Raw genomic sequence first — 15,851 nt, forward strand, 5'->3', positions numbered from 1 at the left:
CATTCACACACACTAGAAGCACCAATGACGTATATATAGAGCTCTATATACGTCATTGAGAAGCACGAGCTGATGCGGAGCGCAGCGCCTATGGCGGCGCCAGTGTTGCCAATTTTGCGACTTTCTCGCTAAATCTAGCGACTTTCCAAAGCGTCTTAGCGACTTTTTTTTGTCAAAAAGCGACAAGCCACAAATCTAGCGACTTTTTCTACCGTTTTGGAGACTGACAGGAAAACTCAGATCATTCTGCAGTTACTGTCCTCAACAAGCAGCAGGTGCTCCTGTGAGCTTCTCCTCCTCCCAAAGCACAGGCTGTCAGTCCAGTAACCCCGCAGCAGTCCCAGTGTCTGATTAGAGGACACATCCCTCCGCGGCCAGACGGCAGGTGAATCGCGCATATTTTTGCATATTTCACAACTATTCGCATACTTTGCAACTTTCCGCAATTTCCCCGCATAAAATGGCATAAAAACCCAACATATTTATTCGCATAATCAAGGGTTTTAGCCCGTATAATCAAGGATTTTTGCCCGCATTTTGCCCGCATCAGTGATTGAGCAGTCAGCAACAAGGCACTGATAGACAAAAATGAGTGAGACCATTCATGTCTGTATCTTCTAACTTAGTGGGTTGGAAAAATCTTGTATTTCAATAGATTTATAATTGTTATGGTAATGTTGTAATTTGTAATCACTAATTTAAATCACAAGATTAAATCGAAGACTACAATATATTACAGTGGCAAAGAGTATCAGTGCTGAAAAACTATAGTGGTATTGATAAAATACTAATGATGTCCATTTGAAGTTTTCATTAAAGATTTATGGCAGCAAACTATATAATTCATTATACTAATTACACTAAGCGTTTCATTTACTTACTGGGTATTGCAACATCAACTAGAACCATATACGGTGCAGTATTTTCAACCACTGTTCTCTTAGGAAAAAGGTGTTTTATAGCTTCACAGTAATGTTTTGCCTGTCAGTTTTATTATCAAGGGCATTAATACTGAGTTTTTGGAATATACACAGCTGCAAAAAAAAAACCCAGTTTCATAGGGATTCTTAAAACACTGATTTTTTTTTTTTTTTTTTAGAAATGAGTCACCTTTTCATATGGCTGTGCCACACATACCAAGTTAAATGTAGATGGTGATGATCATCATGAAAGCAGACAAACTTTGCTCACCATTTGTTTATTTGCGGCAGAAAAATTAAAATAGTTTTGAGGTTATGTTTTCTTTATGTGCTTTCATTTTATACAACATAGGCTATGTTGTGGGACATACTGTAAGGAAAAATAAAATTTGTAAGCTTTTTTTAAAACAATGTATATAAGGTTCCAATATCCACTGTCATGTAATAACAGCCAGGTCATTTAATTACCTCTGACCAATAAACAAATAAAAAATAAACCATGTAAATCGACAGAATGTACAAAAATAATTGGTTCTTTCATTGATTCCATGTCTGTGTAACACTTGCTTTAACCAATGACCATTACCTGTACCTTGGTTTAGCAACTTAAACTGCAGATGTTTGACAAATTACTTACAGCAAAAGAAATATAGCACACAGACGACGTGATATTATAATCGGTAATTATGACTTCATCACAATTTTATTTAATTTCAGAAAATTGTCAACAGTCTGTTATTTTTATAGAATGTAGAGGTCATGGCTTATGTTAGTGAGAATTTTTGTTGTAAAAAAATGCTTACCAGTCAAAATACATCAACTGACTCTGTAAAATATAGCTTTATTTCTATTTTTATTTAAAATGCCTTCAAATAGAAAGTGACTAAATAAGGTGTGTACAGTGGTAATATGGCATATGCTACAGGGTTTGCAAAAGCTTAAGCTGTACCGTGACTTAATTCCTCATGTTCTTCAGTTTTATATTTGCGCCAACCGCGCTCTATAAGGAATCCTCTCCTTTACACTGTGAACACGACTCACTCTGCTGTTGGTGCCAGACAACATGAGGAAAGGCATTTACCGACTTTGTGAAACATGCCATCTTGAGACACTGAGATCAAGTCTGACGGTTTTAGCTCAGTGGGTCACCACACCTAAAAGGCCGCACCACACCCATTCTACATTCCATTCCTTAGGTGGCACTCAATTAATTGCAGTGCTTTAGGACCTTTATGCAATGTGTTTCGTGAGGAATGAAACACAGGGAGGGTCTATTAACATTTATATGAATCGGGCTTGAGCAGCTGATGCTGTCATTAGTTCTGACAGGTCTATAGTCGCTTCAAAATGTATTCTGTACCCCTTCACTTTCTGGCATTTTCTCCTTCAATCTACACTCATTAATACAGTAAACGTTTTGCAAATGTATTAAAAAATTTAAAACTGAAATCTCCTACTTGTAAAAAATACTCACATCCTTAATTCAATACCTTGTAAAAGCCCCTTTGGCAACAACTACACCTTGAAGCCTTCTTGGGGAGATTTCTGAAGGCTTTGCACACCTGGAATAGAGCAATTTATTCCATTCTTTCCAGCAGTTCTTCTAAAGCCCAATCAGATTGGATGATAAGCATCTTAGAACTGTAATCTTCAAGGCTCTACTCATATTCTGTAGACTTTATGTCTGGGCTTCGGTGTGGCAAATCAAGACCAGTCAGCGACTTCTCCTGAAGTCACACCAGCTGACTGACCGTATCCTTTGAGTCACTGTCATGCTGAAAGGTGAATCATTGTCCCAGTCTCACATCACTGCACTCTGGCTCAGGTTTCTTAAAAATCTTCTTTGAATGTATGCTCCCTTCCATTCTGACAATGTCTCATTCCATGTCCCTGAGAAGCAACCCCATAGCATGATGTTGCCACCACCGTGCTTCCCAATGGGCATGGGCTTAGCCAGGTGTTTGCCAGACATACTGTAGGGCTTCAAGTTCTGCAGTTTAATTGGGGAATCTTTTCTCTTGCACTCTGCGTGTTGTCTAAATGTCATTTGACAAACTCCAAGCTAGCTGTCATTTGTCTTTTACTGGGAGTGGGAGTACTCAGAGGCTGTGTCCGAAATGGCATACTAATGTACTACATACTACATTCTCAATGAGTATATACTGTATACTACATACTATAAGTAAGATTAGAATGCCGACCATTCACACTGTAGTATACTACTCCGTTCCCCATAATGCATTTCAAACCTCTGATGACAAAAACCGGAAGTACGGTTATCAAATATCTCGGCTGAATGCCGGCTTCAGGTCGATTTTACGCTAACAAACAGTCGCATAATTAATGTGGCAATTTCAAGCCGGCACTCCTCATGCAGTTATTAGCCAGATTATGCGAATCGTTTCAGTTGTAGCTGCAGGCTACTCGAGGTAGCTGCTACCTGTTCTATATGCAAAGCGAGCTGCTGCAACTAGCTGCCAGCATTCAGTAGCACGTTGTGAGGCGTCTGACAAATTTAAAACGTTGGTCAGAAAACGCCTATTTCTCAAATCTGTGGGGTGATTAGGATGACTACTTAACCACATAAAGTAAAATAAAAATCGCCGCGGTCCGGCCACATATCCCGCGGAGGCTTGCATTTCGGTGGATAGCTCGCAAAGCATTATGGGGCGGTTGAGTATGACTAGTGTGGTCACCTCGCATACTTAAAATTTTTCTGGATATAGTATACATCCGGGTATTTCTTGCGTACTCAATCTTTTCATACTATCCAATGTGAACGCACTACATACTTATTTTGACATCACATTTAGTATGAGTAGTACGTTAGTATGCGATTTCGGACACAGCCAGAGTCTATTTGAGTGACATTTGGGTTCTTGGTCATGTTCCTTGCCCACAAAAAAATAGTCTGAAAGGTTTTTTTAATGAGAGATTTCAATATTTGATTTCGTCAATGCCAATTTTATTTATTTAAAATTACAACACAACAAAATGTTTTTAAAAAAAGTTAAGGGGTGTGAATATTTTTTGAAGCAGCTGTATATAGCTGTGTGGTTAAGCAGTGTCCACACTCACAAACTTGCCCTTTTGTTTGGACAGTTCAGATAGATAAGGGCAAGTAGCCGTCTTCTACGTCATCCATTTTAAATTTCAACTCACTGTTCCTCTCTTTGATCTCTTCACTTCCAGTTTTGCTCTATTACTTCCTCTTTTTAGCAGTCAACTATGCCGTCCCAAACCCACACACACACGCACACTTGGTCAAAGATGTCCTTAAAATCCAGGTGATCCAGTCTGTCTTTGTCAGCCTTTCAGCACCTTCTCTTTCAACAGGTCCAAGATGACCTGCCTCTCCTGGCTCTCAAGCTCAAATCTCCGCTCCCTCTCCTTCCTCTCAGCTCCCAGACGTTCTCTCTCCAGAGCGATCTTACCTGAGAATAGAAACTGGAAATGAATGTCAGCTCAGTGAAAGTGCAAGCAGAACGTAACTCAGCGCAACAGTCTTGATATAACGATTTCATTCTTCATTTTGAGATCAGTTCTCATTTTGTTTTTGGCAGATCCATGCATATGTCAAGTCTTTCAAATTTCTATGAATAACTTCACTAAATGTGAAGTGTTAATTCCAAAGCATTATGGCTCATGTTCTTTTCGTACTTTAATTTAGCCTACTGCCAATATCTCACATTTTGTTAAATATCAGAATCAGAATGATTGTGGGGCTAACTTTAATTGAAACATTGTTATAGTTTTGGACAAAAGGCATATAAAGTTTTTTGAACCTGTCTAAAACTGTTTTACTTAAAATTCATGTTCTGAATACAAATGACAACCATCAGTGACTTATCCGAGATTACATGCATACTTACTGTCAAGTAATTCCTGAAATACTTTTCAAATTTTGCCACTAAACCCCAATGACAGAGATAACATATCCACAAAAAAGAAGCCTATGACATAGCTGGGACAAATACCCCCTCCTTTTTTGTTGGATTTTAAAATCCCACTACATTGCTCTACAAAAATCTTACTCCTCTGAATCTCCAGTTCCTCTCGGCGCAGGGCGAGCTCCTCCTCTCGAAGTCGTTGCTCTGCCTCTGAGCGTTTCTCCAGGAAGCTGAGAATCTCAGAGTAGGTTTGGCAGCAACACTGGCAGGGGCGCTTGGCTGTGGGAGCTGCTGAAAGCTCTGCCGTTTCTTCGCGGTCGTCTTCTGGTCCTGTAATTATATGGCAATTTACTGACTCCTGGAGGGTACAATCAGATACAAAACAAAATTTCTGAAGTTGGCAGGGTTTAATCGCTGAACGGCCTATAAGGCCAAATATTCAGAATACTGCCATTGGGGTGTGAACCTGAAAAAGACGGCACTCTAGACTTGAGGAGGCTAGTAACTGTTGTCAATCCAGCCTGACGACTACCTCTATTCCTTTATTAATTGTTTTGCACCTAAATGACAGATATACTTCCGTTCCACTTTCATGTTCTGGTGTAATGGTGGTGGTGATCATATTTATATTATATGTACATTATTATATTTGAGTGACTTTGAATGTGGCATGGTCTGTCGTCCCACATGGGCTGGCTTGAGGATTTGAGAAACCACAGAGAATGTCAGGAACAACCATACAGAAAATGTTTCAAAAAAGACTAAAACCACTAGGGAAGGGAGTTCTCTGGCTGAAAATGTGTTGTTGACGATAAAGGGGAAAGGAGAATGGCCAGACTGGTTCCACAATAGAAAGGCCACAGTAACTCAAAATAGCCAAAGTATACAGAACAGTCTGTGTGTGTTTAGTCAGAAAAGGTTAACTTTGAAGCAGATGGGCTAAAGACCACATAGAATGTCACTCCTGTCAGCAGGTAACAGATAATTTAACTGAAGGTTCTGGTCTGCAGGGTTAGAACTTGATGACAACAACATGAAAGCATGGATCAATCTTGCTTTGTATCAACAATTCAGGTTGGTGCTGATGGTCTTAAAGGACATTTTCTTGGCATATTTTGGGCACCTTACTACCAACTCAGCATTGTTTAAATGCCACAGCCTACCAGAGTTTGACCATGACAAAAAGCGCAAATCATCTCAATCTGGTTTCCTGAACATGACAGCAAGTTCACTGTCTTCAATAGCCTCCATGGTCACCAGATCTCCATTCAATGGAACAACTTTGGGATGCAGTGGAATGACAGACTCACATGACAAAGTTTTTTTTCCCACAAAATCTTCAGCAAATGCATGATGCATCTGTGCCATGAATGACTGAGGCAGTTTTAAAGACAAACGGGGATTAATCATTGGACCTAACAGGGTTTTGTCATATTTATTGAATTTCCAAGGAAATTATTGCATAAAGATTCCTGGATGGGAATCTCTAACAAAAGTACAACAAACAAAAGTACAGTATATTTACATGCAACCAAAGAAGTGGTCATCAATTTTGTTAACAGCCTAATTCTACCGCAATTCAAACAAACCTTTTTGACCTGTTAAAAATGAAGTAGTATCTCTGGCACCATTGTGAAAAACACCACTTATCCTTATATTTTACTACTTCTACAGTATTTAGTAAGTTCTATGCAGTGATTAAAAAATTTTTCAGTGTAATTGGTCTCTTAGCAGACAGTAATGTATGAGTAGAAATCACCTCAGAGGTAATAATGAATACATTTTCTTTCAGCTGTGCTGTGGGTATCAAATCACAGAGTCCCGCCCTGCCCACTGTTGTGAATCTGTTTTACCTGCAGTGGGTGTGTGCGTGATAGTGATGTTTGGCTTGTCCTGTTCTGGTAGATTCAGTTCTTCTATGGCTCGATTTCTCCGCTCATCGTCCTAGGAAAGACAATGAAAAGATCATGTCTACAACAAGGACAAAGAAAATGAGACAAGCAGAAATTGAGACTATTTTAGTTTTAGTGGCAATAATAAATGGTAGCAGTAATGAGTGAGCAGTAACAGCAAGAGTGGTTGTTGCAGAGACAACGGCAGCAGTGGTACTGTATAGGTGGTATGCACATTTGGAATCTAAGGGTTTTCCGCAGTACAAACACTTTACAAGGTGCATTCATGAATCTATAGGTGGCTTACAAGTGGCTGACATTAAACACTGTGAAACACTATGGGACTAAGAACAATTTTGTAGATCCATCCTTAAAAATCTGATAAAAACTGTTAAAAAATAAAATAATGTTATGCCCATGCCTATACAGTAACTGTGTTTATATTTAATGTATTTATGAAGCGTGCTCTTAATTTCAGGTGCTAAATGTGTGTTTCTTCATGTCATCTGATACTGTATGCTTAAGACTACTTACTGCAACCAAAAGCTTGACCTTGATTGTGCCACGTACAGTATTTGTATTTGCAGAAGTGTCAAGATGTCCTTATTAACCCAAATGCGTCCCAGTGAGCTCTGATAATCCTCCACAAGCTTGCCGTCTTAACAGGTACTGCGGCAATTACTGTAAATATGTCACACAAGTAGGCGCTGGACTGCTCACAAATACTTTAAGTGCGGGTATTAGTTTGCTTGTGACTGAGGGCCACCAAGAGGAGGAAGAGGGAAATGCCCAAGTTGTTATTCAGGAAAAAAAAATTAGCTGTTCCTGATGAAAATTTTCTTGGCTTGGCCTCAGTTACATTAAATAGATTAACTGTTTCAAGCAATAAACAACAAAGTCAGAGGGGACTATGGCCATCTGCAATAATACATTTCTTACCCTCATGGCGTTGAACCTACTCCTCTCTGCTGATTTGACACCACTGACACTCACCTGGTACTTTGGGCCTTCACCGCTGGCCAGGAGCCCCTTCTCCGCCTCCAGCTCCAAGACCTCATGGAGTAGATCCTCCTTTTGAGCGTACAACCTCTCTGTTCCAAACCTGAGTGTATCAAAAGCACCCAAAACTCATCTCCAAGTCAGCACGCACGCAGTTCAGGGCCATGATTTCCACACAAAACAGTGCCACTTGCTTTCTTTTTTCCATAATATAGTTTTGGTGACTGAACCAACCTGCGTAGACTGGGAAAGTCTTGTTTCTTGTAGTAGTCTAGCAGCAGCATGGTCCTCTCTCTGCACCTCCTGGCATCCACCTCAAAGTTTTCTTCTTGGAGAGCTGCAGTGATAATCTCCCCCACGCGGGCCCAGATCCGTCCTGACAGCACAGCGAGTCATCGCACATCTTAGAAAGTTTGTTTTGACGGCGTTCTGCTGAAGCGGTAAGGTTACTACTGAGGCTTTCCACAACATTTCTAGATGACAAATAGTTTGACACTACACGTGGTTTTCATTTATCATTTATCAAACTCCAAATCTCTGCAGCTGGGGAGTAAGCGGATTTGTGCTTTTAGAAAAAAGACAAACCTGGTTCTTTGGAGGCGAAGGGGTTCTGGGCGATAACCTCTCGCAGAAGGATGATGTCATGCCGCGCTGAAAAACGCACCTGGCGCTTTCGTGGGGTTGTAGAGGGGCAGGCAAAGGAAAAACCTGAAGTTGCGAATAGAAAACATTAGATTACAACAAAATCGATATAGCTTTGTATTAATATGAAACACAGTAAGGTGACATAGCGGTTTGAGAAACTCAGGGTCTGGTGCCTGCCCTGACCTCTGACCTTTTTGGTAAGTAAACTGATAAATTCTACTTTATATAATAGTTTTTTGTACAATATTGGAATGATTTTAACAACATAAAAGCCATTGTTTTATAAAAACCTGCCTTCTTGCTGCTATTAGATTGTACAACCAGCAGTGGTCCCAGGAGACCGCTCACCAAAAAAAGTGTCGTACTTCTTTTGGAAAAGAGAGGAATATTCTGTACTTTTAAAACCCTGTGCAGCATCTACTTTTTCCAACATATACTAGAACATATGCTACACAGGTATTCTTCTACTTGCGTAAAATCGGTACAATTTAGGTAATAATCTGTGCAATATTAATATTTCTGTCAGTAGTTCTATTCGTGCAAGAATCTGTGCAATACCATTGTCAGGTGCAACTCTATAATTATTAGTACTTATGCATGATTTGGTTGATTTTTATTTTTGTAGGACAGTTCCTAAATCTTTGCACTATCTTTGTTGCTGTAGAACTGGAAGGCTGATCTTATCTTTAAAACAAAACCATTACCACTCCTGGCATAAGGCTGCAAGTAAAGTGATCAAAGTTAGATGAAACGCTTTTGAGAAAAAAAAAGAAATTTAAAATAGTGCCCTTTTTTTTGTTTTTACTCAGTTGATTATTCTGCTGTCACTGTCCATTCATGTAATTGCACTTTTTTTGTTTTAAATTTTAGTTATTATGCATGCAACTAACAAGCCAAGATGGGAGATACATTGGGCCTGTTTTGGTGCAAAGAGGTGAAGTAGGTGACAGCAGTGTGTCAGTTTCAGAAGTGCTGCCGGACAGATGTCAGCAGCCCTGTCAATAAAGCCTCACACTGTGCGCAAAGGTAAGCAGCCTTTTAGCCTGCAGCTACAACAGTTCACACGCAGAAGCAGCGACACAAACAGCCTGCAAAAGCTGTGATAGCCGCACAGAGGCTACAGCAGCCTTTTTAATGGCCAAACCAAATGCGTCAGAGGTGGAGGAGGAGCGTCTGCACACGAACCGAGAGAAGCACCAAATGCGGCTTCGGGAGATGTTATTAGAAGTGGTTGAGAGGAGCGTTAGACGTGGAGCTGTTTAATGTATCTCACCGTTGTTGATCGGCACATCCACCACTACCCGTTCCATGTTTCTGTTCGGTGCATCCGGGAACCGCCTGACGGGCACCGTACACGTCCACTCACCAGTACAGGTTCCCCACTGACGTGTAGCTCAACTTGGCGGAGAATCTCAATGTGGCAAAAAAGAACGGAGGTACCGCTCTGTTTTTTATCTGCGCTGACTGAGTCTGACCACAAGATGAAGCCAGAGATCTACTGCTCAGTCGTTCAGAAGCTACTGCATCCACTGCTCACTGAAAAGTTGGAGGATTTCACCGGCACACATGTTCCTGAGCATATGGTGACATTATCCCACAGCCAACAGGATATGGACACATGGGCTTTAATATAACTTAATTTGTGCAGTTTAATCATTTTGATCATCTTTACACAATTTGGAAATAAGCAGAAAATAGTCTAAGTGCAGCTGATTCATCTAGAATATTTTTTACACCATCAATTTGGAAATACGCAGGAAACAAACTTGTGCTTCAGTTAAAGTTTCAGCTGCACTCAATCAATCAAATGCAGTCTCTGGAATCATCTGAACTGTATCAGATTAAGCTCAGTTAATCAAAATAAATATGTTGCACATGTAAACAAATATGTTGCGCATGTAAAGATCATCACTTCAAAGTCTCCGATGGCCTGACTGCAGAAAAGTGACACCAGAGTGCAGGGCTGGAGTGGGACTCATTTTCGGCCCTGGACTTTTATGCTTCAGACTGGCCCACTTTAGATCACGACCTATTACTATTAAAATCATGTAATTCTAGCCTCGTCTTGTAATTCAGTGTGCTTTTCTAAAATATTTCCAATTCAGTGCAAGTAAGGATTTATTCCAACATGAGTGCACATCTCCAACACTATTCTTTACAGCATTATCAGAATCTATATTCTGTTCAAATAAGTGTTCAAGGATATCCAAACCTTAAAAATGAAATAAAAGAAGAAACAAAAATATTAAATAAAAAAATGTGTTGCACTTACTAATAACACTATCATCTCTTTTTCCTCTGCAAGGAAACAGTTCCATCACAACTTAAATTTCATGAGAGCATCAGTTAAAGGGCTAATCTCCAACACTATTCTTTACAACATCACAATCTCCTTTTTTGCATTGCAAATTAGTGTTCACAGATATCTAATCCTCATGAATATAGAATAAATTAATTATTGCACAGTTGTCTGCAAGTTTGTTATTCACAGTATAACATAACTTGCTAATGAAACTTTAAAAATGCTTTGATTTTCATTTGATATTTACAATAACAAGAAAATAAAATCAGTAAGAGGCAAAAACGAAAAAAGGTCCGTTTTTTCATTTTCTGAGACCGGAAGTTGTCATCAGCAAGTGTGGAGCCAGGTGCATAGACTGTATATTTATATTTTTCGTTAGTTTTCATGGTCAAAATGAGAGATCAGGTGGCCGATCTTAAAATAAATCAATATTGAATTTTTTTATAGAGCGTTAAAGTTTTGCGAAGCCAGGGGGGCGGGGCTACTTGATTGACAGTCTGGTCTGGAATTGACAATAATAATAATAATTGACAGGTCCTATGGAGGAGACAACCCAGAGTCTGTTCTCCTCGTTTGGATTAACTCTGGTATAATAACTGTTAGTTTATTTATCGGTGGAGCAGCAGAACCTCTTCCACAAACATTTTTTCTGCCTGTTGGCTTGTTTTAACCAGTTTTCTACCTTCGGCTGATTCTACCAGCAGACACTGAAAGGACTCTGATTGTTCGGTAAGTGTTTATTTTCTTATCGGTGCCGCTTTTAATGCACTTTATATGTCGCTTTAGTGTCAGATATAATGTGTGCCATTCACTCCAGATGTTGATGGAGGTTATTTCAGTGTGTGTTGACCAGAGAACAGAGTTAGCATCCAGTAAATATTAGCTTTAATGTTAACGATGCTAACCGAGCTAGCTGCTCAGTCGTAGCCTGAATAAGCTAACGTAGCATTAAGCTAACGATGTTTGTGTTGAGTTTCATGTTAACAGCTGAAGTGTGTTATGTTACTGTAATGTTGAGCATTACAGGTCTGTGGTGACCCTGTACAGGTCACCACAGGGTGACACACAGAGACAAACAAGAACACTCACATTCACAATTTAGAGTCACTGAGAGAACATGCAAACTCCATGCAGAAAGATCCCAGGCCCAGGCCGGGACGCAAACTGGAGATCTTCAAGCTGCGAACCACCTGTACAGCCAGTCGCAAGAGTTAGTCTCTGATAAATTAGTTGCAGAGACGTTGCTCAAAATCACCAATCACATTTGCTTTTTGGGGATAAGTTTGTGTCTTTTTCCAATTGCAGTGCCTCATCTTCATACCAGCTTTTTAAAAATATCCTTTACATTGATATTCCTGGTTTACAAGTTCAATGTTTGAAAAAGCATTATGCCAAATAAAACGTGCTTAAGGTCCAGCACCACCAGGTGTCCTCAGATGGTTGAAAATGATCCGCGCTTACCAATTCAGCATAATATGTCTGAAAAAGGTGGAGTGAAGTTCCAGTGTACGATTAACTTCATATTTTTAATTCTCCATTCAGAGGTGAAATCTTTATTGAAAGATGCAGATCGTATTGGTTATGGAGGCACCAGCCCCACCTAGCCTGACTGCCCCCAACACCCATACTACCAGACCTAGAAGAACTGCAGATGGGAAACCAATTTGTTTTAGGTGTGAGCAAACTGGACACATTGCCAGACACTGTCCTGTGGCATAATGTGATTTAAAAAAAAATTCAACAGGAGGGAGAACAAGCCTCTCCAGTAAACAAGTCAGCGGAAAACTAGAACAGAACCACACTGGTGGGAAAGTTACAAGGCTCTAACGGCAGCGACAGCTTTGATTTTAGCCATTTAGTGCGTGAGTGCCTCGAAGGGGAGGTTGATCTGGGGGGGATAAATAATTGTTCCATGTTTATTAGATACTGGATCACGGGTCACCAATATTACAGAGAGTTCCTTCAAAAATAGCTTTTCTCACATTACTGATGAAAAAATTAAGGACTGTGGCTGGTTAGGACTTGAGGCAGCAAATGGCCTAAAAACCCCTTATTTGAGTTATATTGAATTGATTGTTGTGGTTCTGGGGATTTTTCTGCCCCGTCGAGGGGTGCTGATTGTGGAAGATGAGATGTGATGATTGTAAAGTCTATCAGAAAACTGAAAAGCTGTTGTTTCATTCTCACGACTTCAACTATGTCACTGATGTACCTCATTATATTGACTAGAAATGTATTTATTGCTTGTTTCTAAGGTGATTCTGCAGCCACCCATTGCTAAAATTTCCAGGCAGCCCTTTAAGACTTCAGAGCAGCTTCATCAGTGATCCGTCCACATATCTTGTTCTGAGCGACCGTGTGCTTTTCCTCTATATGTAAGTTCCCACTGCAGTGCTCATCTGTTTATCTTATATTCAGGGCCAGCATTAAAATGAAAAAAAATATTTCACTTCAGGCAGGTAAGCAAACCTACCAAACCTGTGATGAAGGCTGAAGCAACCGTAGATTAGAAGGGCAGAATCTAGTGTCAAATTATTATCTCATAAGCAATTATTGAACAAATACTCACTAGAAACAAGTGAAGAATGAAGCAGTAATAGGAGGGGAAAATGAGTTGGCAAGAAGATACAACATTTCTAAAAACAAGAGTATTCTGGTCATTTTTAACATTCACAGACCTGAAGGAACTCCAATGTCACACTGTGTCACTGCTACTTTTGTGAGGAAAACCCACACTTGCATGACATTGCTGCTGACAAGGGAGGTAAACAGGGAGGAAACCTGCTGCATTGTAGTCATTTGATTATTTGGTTCAGAGAGTGTTTTGAGTAAATATTGAGAGGAAGGAATGAACAAGGGAGGGCGGACTGGAGCGTGACTCAGAGCTCAAAAAAGAGAGGAAATCAGTTTTGTTTCCTGTCTCGGTGACTTCAGGAGAGAGTTAATGAAACATAGTGCAAGTCCTGTTCATGCTCTCATTACCTGTGACTGTGATCTTAAATGTCGCTGTCATTTGGAAACCCCTGAACTGGAGAGAGATGACACCAGGCGTGGATGAGAGCCAGGCGGAAACAATATGTTGATGTAAAACACCACAGCACGACACAGACTGACAGAGGGCGAGACGAAAACGATTTTATGATAGCTGAGTCATCATCCGCCGCATACGTTCTGTGATTATACATTCAAATCATCACCATGGTTATGCACATGAAAGAATAGGAAGCAGGCTGACTCCAACTGCCTGCACACAAGCAGCTGGCGTCCTCAGCACTCGGATGTCAGTGGACTGTTAATTAGCCAGGACACATAGTCCTGGTCCTGCTGGGATCAAAGAACTTTTCCAGTAAGTGCCTTCTAAGAGATCGACCACTGCAAGAACGGCACCAGGAGAGTTTCCTCTTAGCGGCAACATGACATCCTTTTCTCCACTCTTGTGTTTAATAAGCCTGTATTTAGACACATTTGTATACATCCATTCTGCTATTATTTTGTGTTTTATATTTACTGTACTCAGTTCTAATTATTTGTATCATTTTCAGCGATTTGTGTATGCATCCTGTGCTGTAACAAAGAAGATCCACTCTGGAAATAATGGAAAAAATATTCACGGTGCTACGTGAGAAATGGGATGGAATTCCATTCAGTAGAGATGTGATTTATTAAATTGATCTCACTGAGCCACACATCTCATCATCTGACTTGCGAGTGAGGAATGAATATTTTTTTTTGTGACTATGTGTACAGTTATTTTGTGCTTGTTGTATCCATGGAAACAAGGGGGTTGCCAATTCCCATTTGCACTTTTCATTTAATTTATCTATATAATATTATATATAGTATACTGAGCACCACAGTCAATTTCAAGTTACACAAAATGACAGCATGTGGATTCAGCGGGCATCTTGTTGAAGGACGATACAGCAGACAGAGCGGATGTTTTTCTTACACAGAGCTTCTTAATGCATTCAGTAAAGAAAGCAACCTTTCTAAGTAGTACAATGTCTGAAGTCACTTAAATACGTCATTATGGATTTAAAAAAGGAGTCCTACTGAGGTTTAAATTCAACGCTAAAAACTTCAAATAAGTAAGTCAGTTTTCTTTTTTTTGCCTTTTTTTTGCAGGGAGAAACTTGCATCAGACACTTTGTTAATAACATACTAGGTTGACAGCTGACAGTTTTTATCACCGTGCAACTGAGAATCCAACTGAGATGACGGCATAGATGAAAGAAAATAGCATGCCAAGTAAAACTAAAGGAAGGGCATTCACTAGAAATGTTTTTTTTTCCAATTATTTGTTGTAATATTTGTTGTCGGGTGTCACAGATTACGAGCAAATGTAACTATAAACAAGGTTCAGTTATGTTTTTAAAGCAATAATTTGGGAAACTGAAAATTCACTTATGCTTTTTTTTGTTTTTGCCAAGAAGCCAGAGGAACAATATAAAGAGTGATAGCTAAAAAGTATACACCACTGAGAACTAAAACATAGACAAACCTACTATGTGATTTCAGTGTAGTGCTTATAGGTGCTGCCACCATTACTGCCGTGGTGGAGTGGAACTGAACACATGAGCTGCATTAGATTGATGGTGAATGCGAGGGTGTTTGGGACGGCTATGCCTCCTCCTCTGACAAATGAAGGCTGTGTGAATGTGGAAGTTATTTGTTCGAAAAGCACTTATCTGAAATTGGCTCTGACAGAGTTTATGTCTGGCCACCACAATCTGGAGCAAGTGTTGTGAGGAATAACGTTAACTTAAATTACACACAAGACAGGTCCTTAGTCCATCACAGGCAGAACACAAAGAGACAGACAACCGGGCACGCGCACGTCCACCGCCAATTTAGAATGACCAGTTAACCATCCCTTTAGACTGTCAGAGGAAGCCAGAGCACCCAGAGTAGGACACTCTTAAAGGCTCATGGAGAATGCCACATAGAAGCATTCAAATTCGCAAGCAGGTTGGAGACCCAGAGCCCTTTTGCCGTGAGAGAACAGTGCTCCACCATATTTTGAATTAAGTTCTTGCATTGTAAGAAGAAGATAGTGCTATTTGACAATATTAAAACCACATGACTGTATAATTTGGGCCAGAAAACGGGACTAAGGATTTACTGAAGATTCATTATAGTCGAATACATTCCACTGAGCACAGGTTTGTGTCTTTCATTCTCCTGCCGTCCTGCTGGAGCAGCT

At 40.0% G+C, this 15,851-nt stretch overlaps 1 protein-coding gene across 2 annotated transcripts; it reads right to left on the reverse strand.

The window, feature by feature from the left end:
* Positions 1–1,589: 1,589 nt before the first annotated feature.
* On the reverse strand, positions 1,590–9,805 carry si:dkey-45d16.4 (scaffold attachment factor B1). Of its 2 annotated transcripts, none has more exons than XM_022198988.2 (7): positions 9,620–9,796; positions 8,287–8,409; positions 7,936–8,077; positions 7,696–7,804; positions 6,664–6,754; positions 4,955–5,140; positions 1,590–4,354 (listed from the first exon to the last, which is right to left on the reverse strand). In XM_022198988.2, the coding sequence occupies exons 1-7, from the start codon at positions 9,654–9,656 to the stop codon at positions 4,227–4,229; spliced, it is 816 nt and encodes a 271-aa protein (XP_022054680.1). In that variant the 5' UTR covers positions 9,657–9,796; the 3' UTR covers positions 1,590–4,226. The 2 variants fall into 2 exon arrangements, with proteins under 2 accessions (XP_022054680.1, XP_022054681.1); XM_022198989.2 differs by having other exon boundaries at positions 4,252–4,367; positions 9,620–9,805.
* Between the last annotated feature and the right edge of the window lie 6,046 nt (positions 9,806–15,851).

This window comes from Acanthochromis polyacanthus, chromosome 3, assembly GCF_021347895.1.
Source record: "Acanthochromis polyacanthus isolate Apoly-LR-REF ecotype Palm Island chromosome 3, KAUST_Apoly_ChrSc, whole genome shotgun sequence".
In the NCBI taxonomy this organism is placed as follows: Eukaryota; Metazoa; Chordata; class Actinopteri; family Pomacentridae; genus Acanthochromis; species Acanthochromis polyacanthus.